General features: G+C 38.7%; 1 protein-coding gene across 5 annotated transcripts in view; it reads left to right on the top strand.

The window, feature by feature from the left end:
• The window catches only part of wt1b (WT1 transcription factor b), an 89,841-nt gene that overhangs the window by 19,072 nt on the left and 43,511 nt on the right, over positions 1-27,258 (top strand). For all 5 annotated transcript variants that reach the window (XM_072592607.1, XM_072592606.1, XM_072592609.1 and 2 more), the window contains exon 3: positions 487-589. In XM_072592607.1, the coding sequence (XP_072448708.1) occupies positions 487-589 (103 nt within the window). The remainder of the gene's footprint in view (positions 1-486; positions 590-27,258) is intronic.

Below are 27,258 nucleotides of genomic sequence, written 5' to 3'. Positions count from 1 at the left end.
TTGTGTACCAGTTAGATCAGAGATTTGCATGTATTTTCGAGTAATCATTTTGAAAAAAATACACTGGAGCAGAGCTGAATAAAATCCAAATAAAAGGTGGTTCCATACATTGAAACATATATTCACACGTCATTAATCAGGACGAATTTTAACTTGATAGTTAGTGACTGGTTAAGTTGTTTGTCTTTGTGAAAGTATACACAAATACATCTATTTTGGCAGAATCTTCAAGAGAGTAAAGTGCAATATGTTGTTCAGGCTTGGTAAAGTTTGTTTACAATTGATGGTAATGATCATTAAGAACAAAAGTTTGTGTGTGGGTTAAACATCTCTTATGCTCCAACAGAATGAAACCCAAAGTCATGAGATATCTGGAGCACATTTGTGCTACTGAATACTGTCATTATATCACAGCATTAGCAGCTCATGATTTACAATTTCTTGGCAAGTTTAGGAATAATTTTTCATCTGTAATTTATTCTGCAGGAGAGCAACAGTACCCAGTCCCTCCGCCAGTGTATGGCTGCCACAACTCTACAGACAGTTGTGCTGGGAGTCAGGCTCTGCTGTTAAGATCCCCATATAACAGGTAACATCTCTGCACTGCACAATGCTGAGTTCACATTGATAAGACATTTGGTCATGTATTTATTAATGCTGCTCATTATTGGAAAAAGGTGGGGTTCAAGTTATTTATTCTTCCTGTGGTATACCTCAGTCAAAATTCTCAGTTTGCTAAGGGGCTCTATTGTCTGCCAAAAAGTAACCAGCTGATTACCATTGCTCACTTATTGGAAAAATAAGTTGACCAGCTCTTTCATTGAAAGATCTACAGTAGATCTTGTTTACCCAAGTTGACTGTACTCATTGATATGTATATCCCAGTTGGGAAATTCCTCAAGTTTAAAATTCTCATCCTCTCTTTGAATCTCTCCATGAATCTGTTTCTTTAGACCACAGTTTTTATAACATAATACATCTCAATAACCTTCCAAATTCTGGCATTCTACTCATCCCATATGTTCTGGAATTTCCCACCTTGCCTCCACCCACACCTCTTCCCATCCAAATCTTTTTAACTCTCTACTTCTTTCTCCTCTTTTAAAACACTCATTCAAATTAAACTCATTGACCAGATGTCCAGGGTGGCACAATTACATTTTGAAATATTGATGTGTATCTGTGCCATGACTGAATGAGCAGTTGAATGGGCTCTCAGGTCTCTAATCTTGAGGACTGATGTCAACAGCCAGTACTTCCCCCTTGTGTGGCTGGTACCAAATTTTGTTTGATAACATTCCTCTAAGTGTCTTGGAATGTTGAAGGCTTTCTAAACACAAGTACTTATTGCCAGCTATCTGCTCTTGGCATTGCTTGATTGATGACAGTTCATTCTTGCACACCCACTTTCATTCTTACCTTGAGCTGGATATGTTGCAGCCAGCCTATCTACTTCTCTCTGTTTTACTCTCCTTCCAATGTTGAAAGTTTCACACAATGTTTGGTAAAAACAAATAAAAGCTATTAGTTACCCATTTCTGTTGGAGATACCCACCAAGGTTCCCTTAGCTCAATGTTTTCCCTATTAATTGTTGGACTGCAATTGGCTAGCCCATGGATCCTCCAGTCAAACATGAGTGCATGATCGCCAAGCTGTGTGTTAGTATTTAGTGGAATGAATAGGAACCTCATTGGCTCTTCTTGGACTCATCAGAAGGTCTGTTTATTAGCTTTTGAAACATTGCTAGATGATTTCTATTGCCAACTCAGACTGGCATTTGAACTCCCACTCCTCTGAATTATGGACATAATTGTCATTTGGAACAATGTCAAAATAACCATTAACAGAAACTGACCAAATAACTTGCAGAAATGTAACAGAATGTCACATTCATAGGATAAATGATGAAGAACTTATGAATTAAGAAAAATAGGTTACTTTTCTACCAGTTGTTGAATGTTGAATGATGCAGTGTTTGTAAGTAATAGAGTTGAATATGACTCAAATTCTTTTTGTATAATCTATCATTTGTTGTCATTCAAGCCAAAAACTTCAAGCACAAAATTTAGCCTAGTACTGAGTTCTTTGTTACTCATATGAACAAAGAACCTGAATTTCTGTACTACTTTCCAGAATATCATGATGCCCCACAGCTAATAACTAATACTGATTTGGAATTTAATGTAGGAAACATGCAGCCAATCTGCACAAAGCAAGCTCATACAGACTGCAGCCTAATATTGACCAAACCATCTATTTTAGTGAGGTTGATTGCGGGATCAATTTTGGCTCAGCGTAATGGGGAAGAACTCCCTTACTACTTTTCAAAGTAATGCCGTGGAATCTTTTATGCGTAAGTACAGTCTTAATGTAATGTTTCATTTGAGCAAAGGCACCTTTGGTAGTGCAGCATCAAATTCATGTACAGCACTGAAATACTATCTTAACTATTATTTTCAAGTTTCTAGAGAACCCATACCTGTTCAATTCATTGGTGATGTTGCTACCCAAAGAGCCATAATTAATTAGACCCAGGAAATTATTTTACTATTGAACTGTAATAATTAGCTGATTTGGACAGTGAAAAATGATAGTGGCCAAGGACAAGTACAAATTTTCTCCATCCATTATACTAATAGCATGCTTGGGTCAGAACTGCTGCATTCTTGAGCCACTTGCTAGCTACCTCTGATTTTACATTCCATTTTAATTAATTGGTACATTTTCTCCTGTTAGTTCAAGATTTTATGTTGAAAAAAAAAGTACATCTGTATGTGTTACCATATAAAACAACAAGCGGTTCAAGGCTGTACCAGAATCGTAGGGATCAGTTGACCCTTACATAATACACACAAATTTCCTCTTCATGAATACACATGAATTTCTTGACCATATTTGTGACTTTCTTTGCAATCTGCTGTTTGTATCGTTATTTTTAGAATGGAGAGATTGTAATTTCAAAGTTGTTGCTTACTCCCCATGAAAACATTTGCTCAAATTTTGAAACTAAAATAATGGCAAGTTTAAAGAAATACAGCTATTAATGTAGAATTGTCCAGTATGTGGTGAGAAAGTTACACCCCATGAGTGACTAATATCTGAAAATGTTTATAGAGACCCATCACTATTTTTTTGAGAATGAGAGCTCACCAAGGAAATTGCTGCATAAAGTGTCCAGTGAACTCATTGGAGATATTTAGGTTTGAAATCAAACAAATTAATTCCTTTATTACAAGTAAGATTTATATTTGTAAAATGCCAATCAGTCTATCAGACCAGGACAAATTAAACTATATAATTTACTTTCTACAGGCAGTAAGGAGATTGATATTATAGAAACAATAAATATAATTTTTTGTCTTACTTTTCCATATGTTTTCTCTCTCCTCATCAATCTTCCTTTCCCTTTATTTATTACTTTTCTGTGCCTGCTTTGACTCTCATTCATTCCATTTCCTTTTTTTCACAATCCTTAAATCTCACCAGTTATAAAGATGGACTAATAGTTCCGTCCTCCACTAAGATCCCAGATGTCCTAATATTGGATTGCGCATTGAACAATTTACACCACAAGATGTTTTTATGTTGCATTGTGAGGGCAAAAAAATCTAACTGGTCATATATTGAGGATCTGGGCATTATTCACAGCGAACACATGAATATGTAATGAACAGTGAATGTATTTAATGGGAGGACATTCAGAAAAATAAGATAAAATTAAGAAAGGTTAATAAGACACACATGCATCCAAAAATACTTTGAATACATACTTCAGTTTACGTCAAGGGAAGGAGGTAATGATGTAATAGAGGAAGGAAAGGAGCTTATCAAGATGGGTGATGTATGGTACTTTATTGACCGCGGGAATCTGAAAGCCAGCATTCGTTCAGAGTGCACAGAATCTATAAATATGATTTGTGATGCAGTTTTGAGCACAACATTTCATCCAAGTGCTGGCTTGGATGACCTTCCGTGCAGGATACAGACAGTAATACCTGGGCAACAAGGGAAAAGCATTTTTGTTAATGCTCGTTGTGGATTGTGGCCAAGGAAGAAATAATGCTGGAAATCACAATGGAAATTAAAATAAGAATTTATGTCACTGCCTTTTTAAAAAAAAGAAAGTAACAATGTATTGTTAGTCTTGTGGAAAAGTTCATGCTAAAGAAATATAAGAGAATGCTTGCTTGTAACAGTAAATCCAGATTTAAAAAAAATTCACTGAGTTAATTATGCCTTCTCTACTTGTTTTTACTCAAAAGTTTGAAAGTTATTTTACACACCCCCTCCACCCACCATCCCCCACCTCCATTACATGGAGGAATTCTGCTGAATTTGGCTCTGGCTTTTTAATGAACTGTTACAGGATTAGGATCAGAGTTGAAAATATATTAATTGTTCTGTAACAATATCATTAGAGCTCAGGTTACTCTTGGGGATTAGACATTTACTCTAGTTAAACTTGAAGCTAGTTTTAAAAATTGCTTTATTCCTTTGTCTCTCTGTGCAATGTAATGATCACAATCAGCACCCTTACTCGATTTAATTGTTCAGAATAAATGAAATACTTTTTGCCATGTGAAGGGTTACAATATTGTAATATTCAATTGTAACTTTTGAATGGAAAGCAGGTAAACATCTGAAGGAGCAAAAAATTATAGAGGAATGAGAAACATCAGAAGAATGGGTCTAATCGGATAGCTCTATCAAAGAGTTGATAGAGGTATGATTGGTTGAATAGCTTCCTTCTGTATTTGTATGTGTGAATGTATGATTGTAAATAACTTATGTGGTCGATTGAATGATATAGTATTTATAAATCTTGCACTACATAGTGTCCTCACCCTCTCCCACAACAAACACAAACCATTCTAACTTTGTTGCAGCTATTTGACTGGGCACATCCAAGGTATAAGCAATAAGTCCTGCTCAGGAAGATCCTGCCATTTTAAACTGTATCCAAATGAATACTGTTTCTACATACTGGTTCTGAAGTTTAAAAAAATAGATTCAAGAGATCACACTTGGACTTGGACTTTCATCTACAAATTAGGTCGGCTAGATTCTACGACTAGACTCAATCGCAATGAAACGTTAACTGTGTTTCTGTCTCCACAGGTGCTGCCTGACCAGCTGAATATTTCCACTACTTTCTGTCTTAGTCCTCATAGCAGACAGGTTGTTGGGGGTGACTTCAAGTCAAGGAGGCATGAACTTAGAGTCAGAGGTAGGCCATTTAAGGGGTAATATCAGGAAGCATTTCTTTATACAAAGTGTGGTGGAAACTTCTGACTCCCACATGTAAAGATAATGAGACCATGGGCCAATTGAACATTTTAAAACTAAAATTTGTAGATTATTAGATAGAGAAGGTTATTAAAGATTACGAAACCAAGGTGAATAGGTGGAGTTAAGGTACAGAGTCGAGAGTGTGATGCTCAGGAATGGTGAAGGGCTTTTGCCTGAAACATTGATTCTCCTGCTCCCCGGATGTTGCCTGACCTGAAGAGCTTTTCCAACACCACACTCTTGACTCTAATCTCCAGCATCTGCGGTCTTCACTTTCGCCTAGTTAAGATACACATTTGTCTTGATGTAATTAAACGACACGACCATTTTGAGAGGTTGAATAGCCTCTTCCTGTTTCCGGACTGACGGTGAATGTTGCATGAACAAAGCAATAAGCAAGCAGACACTCCTTATGGTGTACAACTGTTCTAAATGTTTTTATGATATGACATGAAAAACAGGATTTGCAGTAGCTTGGGTAAAAACCTCCTGGTGAGATAATTCTACCTATGTCAAGCCAACATGCATGCTGTTAGCTACAGCCCTAGTAAGTTACTGTCATTGGAATAACCACAAGAATACAAGTCTATAATCAGGGCATGGATAAATGATAAATAAATATACTAGGTTGATGAGAAAAGGCTAAAGAGAACAAAAAAAGTCGAGATTGTGGGGAGACCTTTATAAATGAAGTGTCAAAAAGAGAGTGAAGAAAAAAATCTCCTGCAGCAAATGTATTGGGCTGGCACCTCCCAATAAGAAAAGGAATCAAAAGTCCTGAAGGAATTAATTACATGAGTATTACAGGAAGAATTTGTGGAATTGCAAAGCATGTGGCACAGACCAGCACGAGGAGGCAGCTGCTAATGGGGAAAAACTCCAGGAGAGTTTAATAATTTCCAAAACAGATATGAAGGCAGCATAAAAGAAATGTAGTCAGGATAATGGATAACGCTGTCGAAAGATACTGATATATATGCGAGGTGGGGTCTGTTTTAGCGCTAGATCATTAAAGGTGAACGGCAGCAGAGAGGTACACTGAATTCCAGCTGATCTCTTCTGTTCTTTAGTGAAGTGTGTCCTGCTGGAGTTAAAATTGAAAATTCTTTTTAACTAATGATGGAATGGGTAGAGTCTTCGGCTATGAAAATAGAAGGTACTGGTTTCATTCATCACACCTCTGTCGCATTTCTCTTCTTTTGTCAAGCCACACAGAGCTTGATCATCCATCACCAGCCACCTTGGAGTTTTCAGTTCACGAGTTGAAAACTATCAGCACTTTTTGCACTTACATTTCTCATGGGTTAGTTCATTTGTCCTGCCTCTTCCATATTTTTATGTCAGTCCCCATTTCCCTTCCCCCTCTTCTAAATAGTGGATTCCTTGAACAGATTACTTTTTAAAAATTTTGTTAGGTATCACTTGTAAATCCTGTGCAGTGATATAAATGTTAAAATGGGCCTGTCTATATTAAAGTGGCTGTGACTGAACCTTAGGCCACCCTTGAGGGCAAATTAAACTAGTCTCTGAAAAGACAAATGTACATTTATATAGTGCTTCACAGGATCACACAAGAACCTAAGAACTAAGAGCAGGAGGAGGCAATTGCCCCTTAAGTCTACTCCACCATTGGCTGAACTCAATTGTGTTCAGTTCCACTTTCCTGCTGCACTCTGTAACCTTTCAACCCATTACTAATTAAAAATCTGTCTATTGCTTCCTTAAATTTACTCAGCGTCCTGGGATTCATAGCAATCTGTGGTAGTGAATTCAATGGATTCCTGCCTTATTGAGAGAAATAATTTCTCCTCATCTCAGTTTTAAATCTGCTACCCCTTGTCCTAAAACCATGACCTCTCATTCTAGATTGCTCCACAAGAGGAAACATCCTTTCTATGTCAATCTCCTTTAGCATCTTCTCTACCTCAAATAGGTCTCCTCTCATTCTTCTAAACTCTAGAGGGTAATGGCCTAACCTGCTCAATCATTCTTCATAAGACAAACTCCATATCTCTAGAATCAATCTAGTGAACCTCCTCTGAATTTCCTCCACTGCAATTACAACCTCTTTAAGTAAACAGACCAAAAGTGTACACATTACTCCACGTGCAGTCTCACTAATGTCTTGTGCAGTTGCAACAACATTTACCTTCTTTTATTCACTATTCCTTCAGCAATAAATGCCACAAATCCATTTGTTTTCCTTATTACTTCCTGCACCTGCATACTGATTGTCAATGGTTCATGTGCAAGGGCATCCAGATCCCTCTGCACTGAAGCACTCTGAAATTTCTCTCAATTTAGATAATAAGCTGCCTTTCTATTCTTCTCACACATTTATCCACATTAAACTCTAACTGCTAAATTTAGGCCCATTCATTGAACCTATACATATCTATTTCCAAATGTCTTATTTCTTCATTGCAACTTATTTTCCCAAATATTTTAGTATCATCTGCAATTTTGGCTGTCGTACTTTCTATCCCCACATCCAAATCATTAATATATAACATAAATATTTGGGGCCTGAGGACAAAACCCTGTGACGCTCCACTAGTTCCATCTTGCCAATCAGAAAAAGACTAATTTATCTCAACTTTCTGCTTTGTGTTGGTTAGCCAATCATCTAACCAAGCTAATAAATTACTCCAACCCCTCTTACCTTATTCACTAACCTTTTCTCTATTCAACATCTGATTGCATGCCTTTTGTAAATCCATATACACATCTATAGGATCCCCATTGTCCATTTTGATTGTTAAAATCACTGAACATCTCAAAGTCCTTTAGAGACAATGAAGTAATTTTCAAGTGTAGTGATTGTTTTGGTAAATGCATCAGACCATTTGCATACAGCAAACCTTCACAAGCAACAATATGATTTTTTTTTGTGATGTTGATTGGGGGATACATTTTGACCAGGAGACTTATGATAACTTCCTTGCTCTTTAAAATGTTGCAGCATGATCTTGAGAGTACAGGCAGGGTCCAAGTTTAACAGCTTATCTGAAATAACAACACCATCAATGCACAGTTCATTTTTTTCTCAGTGCTGCACTGAAGTATCAGCCTTATACTTGTGCACCAGAATCTAGCATTGCTTCTGAACCCCCTTCCAATTTTAAAATCTGGGGATTTGTGCAAAATGTTTTCTTGTTTGCAGGGATGAGATTAAATCAAATGAATTTAGAGTCATCTTTATTTTGTGACATCAAAGTAGATCCAAGTAAATGAAATGGTTTCCTGGTTTAAATGAAGTTTTCCAAAATCCAGTTATCCCCAATCACATTCTAGATGAAGGGTTAAGCTCTCAGTATTGTGACCGAACCTCAGACCAACAACTCCTGAACTTAATTGGCATCATTTTTCTATTTCTTGACACTATTCCCTCCCTGTGTATTTTCTCAGCAAACTTGACAGTTCAGCATTGAATTGTGTTGAATGATGAGATTTTGTGCCATGGGTCCATACCCACAAGGAATTAGATAAAGACCGGCAAAAACAAATTCATCTCACTTTAGGACTTTTTATAGCTGAGAGAAAGTGAAGAATGTTAACCCATAATCATGGGTTAGTTTTGAAACCAGAATTGAAAGAACAATTTGTCGTGTTTTTCATGTGATGTTATAAATGGCAATACAAACTGGCCGGTGTCCACATGTCTTTCCCATTTAAATTCAAGTCAACAGTCTAAATTACAACTTTTTATGCATTCCATGTTCTTCTGTTCCATAAAAGAAACACACATGTCTGACTCATTTGTTTTGACAAAGACAATCTTACCTAAGTGGATATTACCCTCACCTCTAGTCAGAAGGTACCTGAGAGTTTCAAGCTTCACTGCTGGCATTTGAGGGCACAAGCTGGATGATATTTTTAATGTAGTATTGAGGAGCATATTGTCAGAAATGCTGTTGTTTAGATAAAGCATTAAACTGAACTCTTGCCTGCCCTCATTTATCTCTAACATTTATCCCTCCACTAGCAGAACTGTATCATATGATCTGGTTAGTTGTCATGTTGCAGTTTGTAAGAGGTAGTTATGTACAAGTCGCTGCTGCAATTCTTACATTACAACAGTGACTACGTTTTAAACATATTCATTAGCAGAAGTTTGGAATATCTTGAGGTCATGAAAGAAGCAATATTAATGTTTTAAGCCATAAAAAAAAAATCACTGTTTCACTTGTTGCAAAGAGCTGCATTCAAACTTTTGCAATGGACTTTTGCTGCAAAACCTTATCTATTACTTTTTGACACATCAGTGGAGTTTGATGATTGTTGGTTTTGGAAAGCTGCTATACTCCCCACTGAAGCTCTTCCCCCAAAATATATCTTCTCTGCAAGCAGACAAAGGGGCAGACAGCACACGCACGCACACACACAAACATACACACGCACTGACAGCATGACTGCATTAACTCCAGTTGCCTTTCAAAAACATGTCAGCCAAAAAAACTCTATTTTTCAAAACTACTGGGTTTATACTCTTGAGTTCTTAATGTAATGTTAGACACTGTTATGTCTGTTCTGTAAGAAAGAAGTACATCAACCTTGACAGAGTTCCAAGATATAAAATAAAGGAAGAGGTCATCTCCAGGGAACTGTGAGAAAATTGGACATGAGACAGCATTAATGTATTGCACCATAAGACTAAATGTGCTCCAAGAATCTACAAACAGTCCCAAATAGCATTTTACTTACCCCTTTAAAGAATTTAATCTTTTGCGAGTTACATTTTGACAGAAAAGTCTGAACACAAGCTGAGCAATCTGTGGCAAGTAGGATTCCACAGTTTCTTCAAGCCAATAATGAGGAACCAGTGGAAAATCAGTTCTAGACATATCCTCATTATTAAAAAGTGAAGCCAAGGTATTTAGCTGCTTTCTTAAACTGATGTTTAAAATATACAATTGCCACCACCACTACAACTTGTTGCCGGGCATTTTATCTGACAGAGTGATGATATGTTTATTAAAAATGTCTTTGGCATGTTAATCAGAGAATAACCACTAAAGGCAATCTCCCAATCTTGAGGGAAAGTGTTTTAAAAGCAGTATGACTGTAATTGCATTTTATGAGCAATGTATCCTATCGTACTTGGCAAACCCACAGGAAAAATGCAGTTCCCTTTCTGCTGAGTGTAGGAGCTTGTCCACCAGATGTCAACAAGTTTTGTACTGTAATCCATCTGGAGCAGATCATCCTGTGTTGATGAGTAGACATTGGACTTGTGTTGGTGGACTTGTAGTCTCGCCATGAGGATTAGTCATTGCAGCGCAAGTATGCTAACCAACAAAAGCTCTTCAAGTTCAGGAAGAAAGCTCAAATTAGTTCTGCTCATCTACACTATTACTATGATATCAAAGCATTATCTATTTCTGAATTTTGCAAGATGGCCACTCCAGCTACTTGAGAATTAAATCTAAGCTAACACTCCTAATGTAATACTGAGGGAACTCTGCAATATCAAAATTGCCATCTTTCGGATTGGACTGTAAACCAAGACCCTAATTGCTCTCCCAGGATTTAAAATATCCCCTTGCAATATTTTAAAGTGGAGCAAGGAGTCTGCCCTGGTTTTCTAATATAGTCCCCTTATCCAGCACCTAAAATGGGGTAAGATCAAACCACTCTTGTGGGAACCTGTGTGCAAATTGGCTGCACTTAAAAAACTATTTTGTTGGTTTCGAAATATTTTGGAATGTACTGAGCCAAGAAGGGCAGTACTTGAATATAAGTTCTTTTCTTCACTATTCATAATCAGACAAATACTTGATATTTTTTCACTTGGAATTTAATGTAGCAGTCTGATAATCTGATGAATATTTTTAAAATTTGAGAGGGATGTTTCCTCTGGGGATGCTCTGATAAATGTGTTAATATAAAATTTGTTTGCTCCCAATGTTAATATATTCATCTATTTATTCTTTGTGTGCTAGTTATTCATAAAAAATGCCTTATTATTGCTGTGATGAATGTCCCAAAAGTACTTCTTATATAATGGTTACATTATATAGGCTCATGCAATCTGTTTGGTAATGCTTTTACACACCTCTGAAGTAAGTGGGACTTGAGACAAGGGCACTACCACTGTGGTACAGAGGTATGAGCATGTAACCAACATATAGGTTCATATTGTTAAGTGAGTGATATGACAGCCATTTTTCATATACACGGACAAGCATTTTAAAAACAAAGTGTTTCCTAGAGCTCCTTTCAATCTTTGAATTCAAGCAATTACGCTGTTGTTATCGTGGTTCACTTTCAGAAGCTGTGTGCCTTTACTACACCCTTCTGAGCTTCTGCTTGCAGCAATTCCCAGGCCAAAATAATGTTGGGCTGAAGGATGCAGGAAAATATCCAACTAACTGGGCAGGCTTCAGCAAATTCCAGCTCATTAATTTTTATCTGAAGAACAGTTTGGCTGGTTTTATTTTGTTACAGACAGGGAGAGATGATAGGCATGGCTCCACTTTTTCACCTAACCGCTGATAGCGTGTTTTTAAAAAAAGGATGTTTCAATTCTTGAATGTTTTAATTGTCAGTGACTGGCTTTTGTAAGTTTTAAAGGAAAGATTAATGCTTATTGCTCAATATATACCCACACACAGATAAACATATACTGAGGAAAAGATTAGAATTATGAAAGTGCCATGTGGTTATGATTTTTTTCAAGTGTTCTTTGCGGTACTTGCTTTCCCCTGGTGTTGAGGACTTGAGACACTGCAGGCCTTGAATTCTCTTTGCTCATGGGCAGAAGTGCTGGCACCTTAGAAAGATGGATTTGCTGTTATTTTGTGATTATGGTAGTAGATTTCTCAACTTATGCTTTACTTAAGGTGCAATAGTAAAGCTCTGGTACAATTCCTTAAATAGGGAGTTCAAGACCAACTTGAGTCTCTGCCTACATGTGGCCTAAGTACATGTTCTTAGGGTGTTTTCCCTTTGTTGGCTCAGACGTTTCTGTCTCTCTGGTATATGACTTATTAAAGACTTAGGGTCCTAGCTGAAACCTTGTCTCTATCATGTAACCAAAATGTCTTTTTCCATTGTCTTCAAATAGTTTTTGATGGTTAGGTCATCAGCAGATGTTGGTGTCTGAATATCACTCATCCACATACCATGTTGATAAATCAGAGCTGTTAACACCAATTATTTCAAGTTTGGAATTACTGAAGCTGTAACTGATTGGACCCAGTTTTCTTAATCAATTGAAGAAATATTGCATTATCACAGGAAGGGTTATTTGAATTTCAATGACTTCACCAGACTTGACCAGACATGAAAATTTGCTCATTGTTTTTAGACTTTTTATTAGCAGGATCAAAGGTTATCTGACTTCTAAACTCCATTTTACATTACAGGAAATACTTTATTTCAGATCTAAACCTCTCCCTCATGTGTCTTTTGTCTGAAGGCAGGTCTGAGCCACAGCACGATTTCCTCCATAGGTGGGGAGGAGGCAGGTCCTAAATCTACAAGAGTGATCCGATTTTCAAAAGTCAAAAACAGAACACATTGAAAAGAAGATAGAGTTCCACAACGATTGATATGTTGAGCACTCAATTTCAAGGATCTGAAGTGGGGGGAGCATTTTAAGGTGGGAGATTGCGTGATGACATTTCCCAGAATATGTCCAGCCAGTGTTGGCAGCATTATTATGAAGATCATTGAAAAGTCATCATCAGTTACGCAACCATCAGTGGCAAAAATGTCATGACAACTTCTGTGGTAACATCAAGTGAGTAATGGGGGTGGGCTGGGATGTGACAGAGATGGATAAATGTTCAATGCATGCAGTATGATGTAATAGGTCATTATAGGAAGAATGATGGAATTTCAGATTGTTTTCTCCATTCCGGCCGAGTTTATATTTGACAAAAAGGGAAAAGGTGGATTCTCAACTATTTTTAGGAAAGTTTTAGGCCAACGTGACATTTAAATAAAAATAACTCCTGTCCAGCAAAGCAGAGTCATCTGGTCACTCTATGATGCCACCTGAACCAGAACAAGAATTGAACGCCATGCTGTCGCCACTAACCTGATCCACAACAGCTATCTGGCCAACTAAGCCAACTCATTCTTAAACTCAAGCCCTATCATGGACTTACTCCATCCTAGATTCATACCTTCTTCACTCAGTGACGGGGGATCCTGTGGAAGTCTCTACCATGTAAAGCAATGGAAATCAAATCACTCTAGGACTAGTTTAGTTTAGGAAACTTGGTTAGCATGGACCTATTGGACTGAAGGGTCTGTTTCTGAGCAGAATGACTCTATGACTCTAGATACATTTCTAGACACACAATGTGTCAAGGAGTATGGGGATACAATGGATTTATCAAGTTGAGATAGAGGATCAGCCTTGATCATGTTGAATGGCCTAGTTTTGTTTTTTTTTATGTTTCCATGAGTGGAATTTTCCTAGCCCCTGAAAGATGTGGACCCAATGGGAGTCAGTTCGGAAAGGTGGCAAAGTCAGAAAATTTAGATTTTTGACATTGAGAAAAACTGATGTGGCTTTGTACCCAAGCTTTGAATGTGAGATGAGGGTTTTGAAAGCGGGTAGCAAGAGGCTTATGTTCATGCACTAACATTTCATTATTACCTATTCTTACCTAATTTCTATGCAGTTTGCTGTTCTCCCATACAGCGGAGAGAAACTAGATGACAACAATTCCTGACATGAAAGTCAATACAAGTACCTTGCTGCTGCAGCTCTTCTGGGCCCCCATGCAGACCAAGTGTCCCTAACATTTTAGGGCAAGCTTCATGGATATTGGCCACCTACATGGCTCTTGCCTCAGAACTTGGCACTGTACTTGCACCCGCTTCACTACATTATTATGGCACATCTCTGACTAGCTTAGAATACCACTGCAGACTTCAGCACTTTGGAGCACACTGTCACCTTTCACTGGAATGCTGCTCCTGCCACATTGTGCACAGCCACCCCTCTCATGTGTCAGAGCAAGGTGTATATGAAGTCTCTTCACTTACTTTCTGCATCTCTACCTTGTCTTGCTGTGCCTTCCCTTTGTGCAGTTAGAACTTACAGACTCACAGGACTTCGGTCTTACCATGATGCTCTACTTTGACACAAGCCACACAGCTTGTCATGGTTGCCAGCAGCGATCAATTAAGGAGGAGAATTGAGGAGAACAGTTCTGATGAAGAGTCATACAGGACTTGAAATGTTAACTCTATTTGTCTGTCCACAGATGTTGCCAGACCTGCTGAGATTCTTCAGCACTCTCTGTGTTTGCTTCAGTTTAACAGTATCTCCATAATTTGCTTTTATGCGAGGTGGACATGTTGCTGTGTGGTACTGTGCTACATCAATCTCATACATGGCAACAGCTTATGCAACGCTGAATGTGCTTTAACCAAATGGCTATGTCTGAAAGTCTAAGTCTAATCAACTCAAGGGGAATTGATGTCAATCATTTGATCACACCACAGTCAGTATTGGGCAGTGTCCGACCTCAGTCCAGGGCTTGGACACAGTAAGTTGGCCATTAGGGAAGGTTGATGTCAAGGGATTAATATCATTACAATCTGCAGGGTGGACCGTGGTCAGTTTTGCAGATCCATTTAGGGGATTTGTTGTAGGTCAGTTGTGGATCAAAGAGATCAGACTGAGGTCAGGTCACTCATTAGTTGGGGCTGCTTGTTTAAGTCAGTAAAGTGGCTGTGTCACAGTAAGGCCTAAGGGGCCTGACAGTAAAGTCAATGGGAAATGTCAGGGATCATCACTGCGGTAGACAAGTTGGGTAAGTCAACTGAGGACATTGGAGGTAGTATACTGGGATGCAGAGAGAGCAATTATCGTGACAAGGGCCAATTCAATGTATAAGTACATTGGAGAGCATGGGTTACTGTGGAAGGAAGGGGCTCATTGTTGGTCACGACCCTGGCTTCATCTGGTGTGGGGGGAGTAGGGGTTGAGGGGAGAGGGAGCAGTGCATAACTACAGTTGGCATGGTTAAGCTGTAGACCTGGGCCCCAGGGGACAATGATAAGAGATGAGGATTGAAATGAAACAGTAGAGTGGGAATGTGTGGAAGCTTAGAGCTGATTGGGTCAACAAGGAATGCAAGGAAGATTTGGGAGAGACCCCACCCCTCAACAAGGACAGAACACCCCTGGTGCTCACCTTCCACCCTACCAACCTTCGCATAAACCAAATTATCCGCCAACATTTCCGCTATCTCCAAAAAGACCCCACCACCAGGGATATATTTCCCTCCCCACCCCTTTCTGCCTTCCGCAAAGACCATTCCCTCCGTGACTACCTGGTCAGGTCCACGCCCCCCTACAACCCACCCTCCCAACCTGGCACCTTCCCCTGCCACTGCAGGAACTGTAAAACCTGCATCCACACCTCCTCCCTCACCTCTATCCAAGGCCCTAAAGGAGCCTTCCACATCCATCCAAGTTTTACCTGCACATCCACTAATATCATTTATTGTATCTGTTGCTCCCGATGCGGTCTCCTCTACACTGGGGAGACTGGGCGCCTCCTAGCAGAGTGCTTTAGGGAACATCTCCCGGACACCCGCACCAATCAACCACACCGCTCCGTGGCCCAACATTTCAACTCCCCCTCCCACTCTGCCGAGGACATGGAGGTCCTGGGCCTCCTTCACCGCTGCTCCCTCACCACCAGACGCCTGGAGGAAGAATGCCTCATCTTCCGCCTCGGAACACTTCAACCCCAGAGCATCAATGTGGACTTCAACAGTTTCCTCATTTCCCCTTCCCCCACCTCACCCTAGTTCTAAACTTCCAGCTCAGCACTGTCCCCATGACTTGTCCGGACGTGTCCTACCTGCCTATCTCCTTTTCCACCTGTCCACTCCACCCTCTCCTCTCTGACCTATCACCTTCATCCCCTCCCCCACTCACCTATTGTACTCTATGCTACTTTCTCCCCACCCCCACCCTCCTCTAGCTTATCTCTCCACGCTTCAGGCTCACTGCCTTTATTCCTGATGAAGGGCTTTTGCCCAAAACGTCGATTTCACTGCTCCTTGGATGCTGCCTGAACTGCTGTGCTCTTCCAGCACCACTAATCCAGAATCTGGTTTTCAGCGTCTGCAGTCATTGTTTTTACCTAAATTAACGCACTGCCTGCCACTCATTCTGTATCGCACAACCTGTTTGCTTCGAATTGATCAGAGTCAGAAATGCACAATGGAAATGAATGATAGCTGCAATCTCACTCCAGGTGGGTGCAGTAAGTGACTTTTTTTAAATCTGAACATGCAGGCTCTACTTGTGAGCAATTTGAGACCCTTCAAGGGACAATTGCATTAATTAGACATTAAAACAGCACAGATTACAGATATCTCAAATCATAGAAACCCTCTTGTGAAATGCATGCAATCACCAACCATGTGGGCTCTAAACCCTGGTGACAAACAACCTTCACCAGGTGTCATTGGTCATTACATACTGACCATAGTCATCTCTGTGAAGCAAAAGTCATCACAAGTGATCTATAAACTTTTACCTGTTTTGTGAACATAACTGACTTCCCCCAGTTGCAGGGCACTGAAGGCTGTACACACGTTGTTTCAAGAGCAACATATCATAATGCAGCTGACTTAATCAATAGAAAAGACTTCCATTCTATCAATATGCAAAATATTTGTGATCATCTGAGAAGTCTTTGCCAGACACCCTGGAAGGTGCCAAGAAGCTTATATCCTGAAGAGTCCTCATGTTCCTGATTGAGGCTATGTAAATACAGTATAGCCCATTCATCCACGAGGACCATTGTGGAGCAGCCTCCTGAAGATCAGTTGTGATGCTTGGATTGGTCTGAAAGCGGGCGTCGAAGTACAGGTCAGGTAAAGTGTGCTGCACAATGCTTGCATGCTGTGCTTTGCGCAACTGGAGCAGACATAGGCAGATTGTGATGGCTGTTGAAGAGCTGGAACTACAGGATCAGTCTTCCAACCAGGAGGCTGAGGACATGGAACAGAAAGAACATCACCTTCAGCATGATAGAGTGGCACAGTGTTATGTGCAACAGATCAGACAGAATGTAACTGACAGCCACTTCCAAAAGATTTTAGCTGGGTGCAATGATCATTCATTGAATGTAAATTCTTTGCTGCTTATGGGGAAGCATGGTATATTAGTAATGTGACTGGAGTAGTAACCCAGATCACTAGATTGATGTTTTGTAGGTTTAAATTCCACCATGGCAGATGATGAAATTGAACTCAGCAAAAATCTGGAAATAAAAACTGGTCTAATGATGACCGTGTAACCATTACCAATTGTTGTAAAATCTGTCTGGTTCACTAATGTCCTTTGCTGTCCTAACCCAGTCTGGTCTACATGTGATTCTGAATCTGAATGTGATTGATTCTCAAGGGTCATCTGAAATAGCTCAGCAAGGCACTCAATGAGGAATAGGCAATAAATGCTGGCCTTACTAGAGACACTGACATTCTGTGATGAATTTTTAAACAGGCAAGCAGACCCCGTTTTCTTCCAGAAGCAAATCATGCCATTTCTTTCTTTGCTTTTCTGTTGTTCACTTAAAAATAATGTTTTCGAATGTTCTAAGGCTTTCTAACATGTGATGCTCCAACATTGAATGATGACAAGACATGATACAATACTGGGCATTAGGGCAAGAGTAACACTCCCTTAGGGTTCAAATATGATTTGGCGCTAATGTTGGTAGCCTCTGTAGTTTCATGCTTGTGGCTGCAGCTGCAATGAAAGTCAATCAGATGGGTGATGATACAAGGTGGTAATGCATGTATAATTGTGAGATTCTATTTTCAATGAAGTTCAACAACACCACGTATGTGCCCTCAGAAACTGTTTCTTTTAATTTCCTCCCCACTATGTGTACGGTGACATTATTCTTGTGGTCAGCAGGAATTGTCCTGATGCATTTCTGGGCTTTAAAAATAAGTTAGACAGTGAAAATCCCAGCAAGTTCTGGCAGTGAGGAGTACTTTTGCTACTGGTGAGTGCTCAATAACGCAAGAGAAATGCCATAGATACAAAGTGCATATGTAATGAGATAAGTAGCACAGAATTGAATGAGATGACTCGCTTTGTTTGTGGAGAGAAATACTGAATGAAATTCCCTAAAACTGACCTGTAGCCCATTTTTGATAAAATTCAACCTGATGTTTCTAGCTTCACAATCTCTTCCTTTCTGACAACTCAGTACTCCTCCAGTTGCATCTGCCTATGCATTCCATTTTTAAAATTACTCTTTCATTGGTGGCTGTGTCTTTAGCTACCTTGGGCCTAAGGTCTGGAATTTCTTCCACAAACCTCTCCACTCTCTCATTGTTTTTTAGTTACTCATTGAAACCTACTCCTCTAAGCAAGATTGTGGTCTACTCTCTTAATATCTCCTCATGTGGACCAGTGTCAATTTTCATTGAATCACAGAATCATAGAAATGCTACAGTGCCAAAGAAGGCCCATCATTTCTGCACCTACTCTTTGGCCATTTCAAATTGACATCAATTTTCCCTGTAATCCTACACATTTTCTATTTAAGTGATCATCTAAAGCCCTGTTAAATGCTTCAATTGAATCTTCCTCCATCAGACTCCCAGGCAGTGCATTCCAGACTCTTAACTATTCACTGTGTGAAAAAAAAATCTTACCTTGCAATTGCTTCCTTTGCAAAACACTTTAAAACTGTACCCCTACTTCTGGATCCATTTATGAGCTTCTCCAGTTTTAATCTAACTTCTCTCACCAGACTTCTCATGATTTTGAAATCTTCTATCATATCAGATAATGTCTTAAAATCCTTAAAGATAATTTACTCCCTCAAAGGAACTAAATAAATGTAAGTAGCTGTTGATTGACTTACTTCGTCTTTATAAAGTTTTTCTATTTGAATACTATATATTTGCTAAAATATGAAACAAACAGATCGAATGCAGGAGAAACCATTTCTGAAGAACAATCATACCAGACTTGAAATATTAACTCTGTTTCTCTCTCTACAGTTGCTGCCAGGCATGGTGAGGTTCTTCAGCATTCTCTGTGTCTATTGGGCATTTGCTGTTCTTTTCTCTATTTGGCAATTGAATGTTGTCAGGAGATGGGACAAGGTGACCACTTTTAAACATGATGCGTTGTGACTGAAGTAAACTGAACCACGTCAAACACTAATTTTACATCACAAAACTGAATTGTAATATACGTGCTCCATAAATGAATACAGTAAGGGAAAGCTATGAATTGAAATAATGGAGATCATTTGCCTATATCATGGGTTGCTGCAGGAATGTGTAATCAGCAAATTTGCTCTGCCAACCTCAAATTTCAGCAGGTAATGTAACAAATGAAGGCAAAGATGTCAACAACAAAAAAATGGGGAAACATATACCTGAACGAATCAGACATATGTATCAAACAGGAAATGAAATATTTTTGAAGTGTAGTCACTATTGTGAGGTAGGAAGTGCAACAATCAATTTATACAGGGAACAGCAATAGGGAAATGAACAGATATTTTGGGTTAAGGTTACATTTTGATCTTTATGCACTGTTACTCTTCAAACAGTGATCTTTTACATCTATTTTCAGGCAATGAGGTTAACACCTCTACCAAAAAAAGCTTTGCACTGGAGAATCCGCCAAAATGATGTCTTGAAATGTCTGGAGTAAAACTTGAACCGATTTTTGATTCCAAGGCAGGAATATTACTCTCTGAATCACTGACAAGCCCAAACAAAATTTTACAATAGGGAATTAACAAAAGCAATGGTCACTGTTTTGTTGCAGAGCCAAGCTTCAGCAAATGTAGTGGGCTGTGTAGGAATCATAAAAACAAGCACTGCAATGGATCCAAGTAGGACAATACCATCAAAGGCAAGTAAGGAAGAGGAGATAAATGTGGTTTTGGAATGTGTTATATTCCATGGACATACTTTTTAAAAATGGTTTACCCCTGATTTCAAAATAAGTGTCCCAGAAAAGTGTCCCAGTGGCTAGAGATTAAGATACTTAAACTGTTCTCTTTGATTAGAGATGAATGATTTGATGGAGCTGTTCGCAATCTTGAAAATCAATCTTGATAGAGTAAATAAGCAGAATATGTTTTTAATAGTTCAAGTAATCAGAGGACAGAGATTTAAGGTAATACAAAGCGGAAATTCTCAATGGGTCTGGCAGCATACATGAACTCTCTTTCTCTCTCCACAGATCCAGTCAGATCTGCTAAGTGCTGCCAGAACTTTCTGTTCTTATTTAAGATTTCTAGCATCCACATTACTGTGCTTTTGTTTTTTGACAGGTCTAAGGTTATTAGGAAAATAATAAGAAAAACAATTTTGATGCAGCAAGTAATGATCTGGAATGCCTCCCATAAAAGGAAAATGGAAACAGAATCAAAAATAACTTACAAATTTTAAAGCACTGAAGGAGACTATTTGGTCCATTTTACCTGTGCCAGCCATACATGAATCACGTTCCACTAATATGTATGCGGAGATGTTTTATCTCACATGATTTTAAGAATTTTTCAGTTGGTAAGGAGATAGACTAAGACTTCTACCATTAATGGAGACTTCAGGAAGCACAGCCAACAAGCTAGACCAATGATCTGGGTCTGCGAGTAGATTAGCCATAGTTGATTGGCGGAGCAAACTCACTGGGCTGAATGGCCTGTGCTCCTTTATCTTATGGTTTTATGGTCTTATCATTGACCTTCGCTTTGTGTTCAGTGATAGTAGTTTGACACTTGTACCTCAATGAACATGTGCTGTAGACCACTTGATTCTTTTGGTCAAGGAAGTAGATGGGAGATTATGAACACTCAAATAGTCTTGAGGAATATGAATTAACAGTTGGACCATCTGAAATCTTGCTCTGAAAAGAGCAGTTATTATCTTAGAGGAATTCTTTAGAAGAACATTTTAGATGGTATACACTGCACATGATTTAAAGGAATAGCTAGGCCAACTGAGAGATTGTTATATATTGTGGGGGAAGGAATCTTACTGTTGACTGGTCAGGCCATTGTGCTTGTAGTAGGTCAGTTTATGGCAATATTTTTGTGGCTGGTTGATCAATTTATATATTTATATTCTTGCAGCTAATTGGTCAGTATATATGTAATCATTTTTGTTGATGATTAGTCAGTAATGTGGTGCAGTGGTAGTACCCTGTGTCTGAGGCAGTAGGCCTGGGTTACATCTCACCTGCTTCATAGGTGTATAATATTGAACAGGTTGATTAGAAAATATCTATATCTTAACATTATTGTTACCAAGTGGTTGATTGTTTAGAATGGAGGCAACTTTGTTTCTTGAGAAAGTATAGCCTGATGTCACTGATGGAAAAGCTGCTGTCTTGTGGAATGGTATGATGTTGATAGATCTCTATAGCCTCCCTCTGTGTCTTATGTGCCATGATCTGATGGGTGAGATAATTTGAGAGTTCAACCACAGGATGTGGTACACAGCTGTGAGATATGAGACAATAGCTAACTTGTCTCATTCACTGTATTAAATGCAGGTTTGAAGTTGTTTGTGTCAAATATTTATTCTGCTTCCCCAGTGTGAACAAGTCTGCAGTTGTGTGGTATGCTGTAAATGCCTGGTTAATACTCACATTAACTTTGTGGGTATGAAAAATGGAATGGAGTAGAGGATATATTTCTGACTCCAGTATCTGCTGGCTTGAATATAGTTTGGTTCCACCTCAGAAAGATTACAATGTATGGGATGTTGGATCTTGTCTTGAGTAACAGAAGCTGGTATATTTATCTTTTAAGAAGGGAATTGATAACATTTAAGTATAGAACTAACACTACAAAGTTCTTGGTGTCAACTTCCTTTATCACAAATGGAGTAGATTTTTCTAACAAATGTGAAAGGTGAAGGAAAGATTGGCAGTCAGGAATCTGTTAATACAAGTAGGCTTTATGGTATATTATAAGAGATGTGCATTTAATGACTGTGACATAAAGGCACTTATAGCAGAGGTAGGTGTCACATGACTATGACAAGTCAGTCAACATTCTAAATACTGTGCATTTCTCTATACGCTTTGCTTTTCATTTAATAAAAGAAGTGCTATGAGAAATTTTAAACACATTTAAATTATAATTTTTTCATGCAGTGAGTGGTTCAGTTCTGAAAAGTAATGTGGTGGAGGCAGTTTAATTGAGGAATACAAGAGGGCACTGGCTGATTATTTGAATAAAATATTTTGCAGAGTTAAGGGAAAAGGCTGGGAGAATGGCACTGAGTCAAGGTGCTCTTTTGGAGAGCCAATGCAGGTATGAAGGACCGAAAGACTTTGTTCTGCATCATGACAATTCTATACTTTTGCGATCAAGCTTGTGAATCTACCAAAGCTGCGTAAACACAACTTTCATTCTACACCTGTAAATGGTCAAAAGAGTGAGTAATATAATTCTGTCATGGTAAGGCTACTGCTTTCAAAGAAAGAAAATTAGTCCAGACAGATTACATTACATGTGTAAATAGATGGATGAAGCTCTGTGACAGCCCATCATTTAATTCATATGTATAAATCCTTGGGGATTAGAATCAGTTGCTGATTATAACTCATGTTCAATTTTACTACATGATACGGAGCTTGGAATGATTCTGACAGTGGCAGATTTAGAAACTAATGCAAGCTGTTTGCCTGTGAATGTTACTGCCTAAATGAGAGGTGCCTGAACGTTCACTGTGATTGCAAACTGCTGGCCTGGGTACAGCTGCTTTTACATGTCAGATTTGCCCTCAGTAAAATAAAAATGCTACTTTTCAAAGTGTTTGCTGTCAATTTTCTGCACATTGTCAAATGGTTCTCAGCAGTTTTGCTCACTGCTGTGATTCATTAAGTGAGCTGCTTTAATATAATTAATATATATATATATATATATATCTTTACCAACAGAAAATGTTGTCAGGTCTGAGATAATGAAATAGGATTGAATTGTGGTGTAAGTACTGAGCTTTTCTTTTTTGGAACTATCCAGTGGTTCAAGGAGTTGCCTTTGTTTTTGGTATAACAATATCCTTAACGTGTTCTTTACATAACACCAAAATGAAATATAGCCCATTGTGAAGATTTGTGATTCCACTTAATAGTAGTACAGAACAAGTTAAATCCAAGAAAGAATCTTGACTTTATATATAATGTGTTTAATTTCTCTTAAGTGAGATGTTGGTTAATCACTGAAACAGTTTTACATCAGGCTGCAAAGACTCTTTAACAAGAGAATGTAAGTTTATTACACAAGAGATAAAGAACGCAAGAAATATAATTATGGAAGATAGTTCAGACAGATCTTAACATTAACAGTAAATAAATTTTCTATTTTTTTTCCCCAATGCTATCTGTTATAGAAACTCAAATCTGGAAAAATTATACTCCTATCTTGATCCTTTAAGTATCAACTTAATTGACATCTTGAACTGAAGAGATAATTTGACGAATCAGTTTTGAGTTTATTGGAGTAAACCTTTAACAATCCTGATGGCCTAAACATTTTTTCAGTCCTCTAACAACTCGCAGCTTTTATCTCAAATTTTCTTGGAAGCTTCACAAACGTTAAAAAAAACCTACTGTTGCAATGGCTGTTTCCTCTGATCTGAACTGGAAAAAGCATCTGCCAAGTGAAGACCTTTCTTGCTTGTGAACTACGCTCCACTGCTCTCTTCTGAGCTGAAGTCAAAAATTAATGAGCCTACCATAAACTCATATGTATAAACATTTTATTCAACTAATGCCACAGGGGTCTGCTGGCACTTGATGGCAGTCAGATGTCTTCTTGGGACTGATTGCATGTAAGTCACTGTTCCAGAATGGTTTTCTGTTTTTTTTTACAAAGTCACAGCACTAATCAAACTCCAAAAGCATGATACACACCTCCTCTCCAAGAAGAAATGAAAGTGTGTCTTTGAGAGGATATTTAACTTTTCTATCAAAAAGTTATTTTAACACAATTTGTATGATACATCAATAGTAGTAACATGCTTACATTAAATATAAACTCATTTCCTGACAATCATATCCTATACAAGTCAATTTTGATCGCATAATTTGGCTTTAAGCATTTTTGCTCTTGTCAAAGAATTCACTATAATATTGTCTTTCCAAGCCAAATAAATGATTTTAAATTATATGACTGTGATATCAAACTCCAACAAAACAGTCTTGAATTTCTGTCACAGTCTCCAGAATTTTAAGAGATTTCAGCAAATATTACATATTCCCAGTGCAGAAGATGATATTTGTGCACCCTGAACTGCTGCAGTGTGTGTGGTGAAGGTGTTCCCACAATGCGATGAGGTAATTGAAGCATATGCACTGAGAGTAAAGTGGAGTCTGGTGGGACATTGGTGAGACCACTCCTACAGTACTGTGTCCAGTTCTGTTTGTCCCACTATAGGAAGCATATTATTGAACTAGAGATGGTTCATAAGAGATGTACCAGGATGTTGCCAAGTTTGGAAGGATTGGGTTACAGGTTATGCCCCCAGTGATGATGAAGGAACAGTGATGAATATATAAAACAAGAACAGCAATTTGAAATCATGTAACTCCATTCTATAGAAGAATATTCCAAGGTGGTTCATAGATATTTTAAAGGTGACAGTTGAGACAGGATCACATTGAAATTTTAGGACAGGTGACCAAAATCAGGGACAGAGAGGGAAGTTTTAAGGATTATCTTAAATGAGGAAAATGAGTCGAAGTTTAGGGATGATTCCAGAGCTTGTTGCCTTGGTAACTGATGACCAGTGGTGGAGCGATTAAAATTGGAGGAAAACAGAACAAGAGAAATTGAGGCAACTCAGAGGCTGGAAGAAGTTACGGAAATAAGGGGATGTTGTGAGGCTGGAGGATCTTACAAAGATGGGGAGGGTTGTGAGGTGGGAGAGAGTTACAGAAGTAGATAGGAATTTTGAAACCTGGGATCAGAATTTTAAAATGCTGGTGATACTTCACCCAGAACATTGGCCAGTGTGAACAGGGGTGGTGGTCCTCAAGATTACAGGAAGGTTAAATGTGGGAAGCCAACTAGGAGTGTGTCAGGATAGTCAAATATAGAGGTAAAACAAGTGAATGAATGAGAGCATCAGCACCATATGAACTGAGACTAGAGTGGAGTCCGGTGGGACATTGGTGAGACCTCTTCTGGAGTACTGTGTCCAGTTCTGGTCATCCTACTACAGGAAGGATAGTATTGAACCAAAGAGGGTTGATAAGAGATGTACCAGGAAGTTGCCAAGTATGCAAGGTTGGATTATAAAAAAAGACTGGCATCTTTTTCACTGGAGTGTAGGAGTTTGACAGCTGACTTTATAGAAGTTTATAAAATCATGAGGCATGTAGATCATGTTAAAAATAGGTGTCTTTTCCTTGGATGGGGGAATTCAAGACTAAGGGGCATATTTTTATCTTTAAAGTGAGAGTAGAGAGATTTAAAAATGACAGTAGGAGCAAATGTTTTACAAAGAGGGTGCTTCGTGTGAACTTCCTGAGGAATTGGTGGATGTGAGCACAGTTACAATGCTTAAAAGACATTCGAATAAGTACATGAATTAGAAGATTAAAAGTCACACAACACCAAGTTATAGTCCAACAGGTTTATTTGGAAGCACTCACTTTCGTACCACTGGTGGTTGTGGCCACAACCACCTGATGAAGGAGCAGTGCTCTGAAAGCTAGTGCTTCCTAATAAACCTGTTGGACTATAACTTGGTGTTGTGTGATTTTTAACTTTGTACATTCTAGTCCAACACCAAAGCATCTCCAAATCATGAATAAGAATGCTTTGGAAGGATATGGGTCAGCAGCAGGCAGGTGGAACTAGTTTAGTTTGGGATTATGTTTGCTATGAGAAAGTGAGGATTGCAGATGCTGGAGATCAGAGCTGAAAAATGTGTTGCTGGAAAAGTGCAGCAGGTCAGGCAGCATCAAAGGAGCAGGAGAATCGACGTTTCGGGCATAAGCCCTTCTTCAGGAATCTTTAGATCCTTGTAGATGGAGGAGGAAAGCTTCTTCAAGGAAGATATCCTTGCAAGAGGATTCGCAGTAGGTTAAAATCAACTAGGAGAAAGTGAGGACTGCAGATGCTGGAGATCAAAGCTTAAAAATGTGTTGCTGGAAAAGTGCAGCAGGTCAGGCAGCATCAAAGGAGCAAGAGCAGGATTCCTGAAGAAGGGCTTATGCCCGAAACGTCGATTCTCCTGCTCCTTTGTTGCTGCCTGACCTGCTGCGCTTTTCCAGCAACACATTTTTCAATTATGTTTGCTATGAACTAGTTGGACCGAAGGATGTGTTTCCATGCTGCATGATTCTATGATTCTATGACTCTTAAAATCATGCGGTTATGGTTTGTATAAAACAAAGTCTCTTCATAATTCTTGAATATCTCAATTGTAAATTTTTGTAGACCCAGCACAGCCTCTATACCTTTGTCTGCACTATTGAATTTCTATTGACTAACATTTAATTTCTGGGGGGAAATTAATTTCTGACTGCTTATTTGATCTCTATTTCATCTTCTTATAGTAAAATGACATACACGTCAACATCGCTGGTCTGAATAGCCAGTTTGAATGGATTGTCATTTTTAAGTGTTACTAAAAGGCAACTCAGTTTTCAGCACACATTTCAAGCTGTCAGATGTACTCTGATATTCTTTTGCACAGTTATTTCTTTCTTCAATAAATTTCTTCACAGAAGCACTTGAATACTGAAGTTCAGAATAAACTGCATTCAAGCCAAAGTATTGCAGAATTGGGCAGGTGATGGCCTGTTGGTAATACTGCTAGACTATTAATCCAGAGACCAAGGTACTTTTCTGGGGACCAGGGTTTGAATCTGACCATAGCTGGTGGTAGAGTTTGAACCCAATTAAAAAATCTAGAAGTAAGAATCTAATGATGACCATGAAACTAGTGTTGATTGTCAGAAAAAGAACATTTGGTTCACTG

This window comes from Chiloscyllium punctatum, chromosome 22, assembly GCF_047496795.1.
Source record: "Chiloscyllium punctatum isolate Juve2018m chromosome 22, sChiPun1.3, whole genome shotgun sequence".
Taxonomy (NCBI): Eukaryota; Metazoa; Chordata; class Chondrichthyes; order Orectolobiformes; family Hemiscylliidae; genus Chiloscyllium; species Chiloscyllium punctatum.
This window is presented reverse-complemented; position numbering and strand designations above follow the sequence as displayed.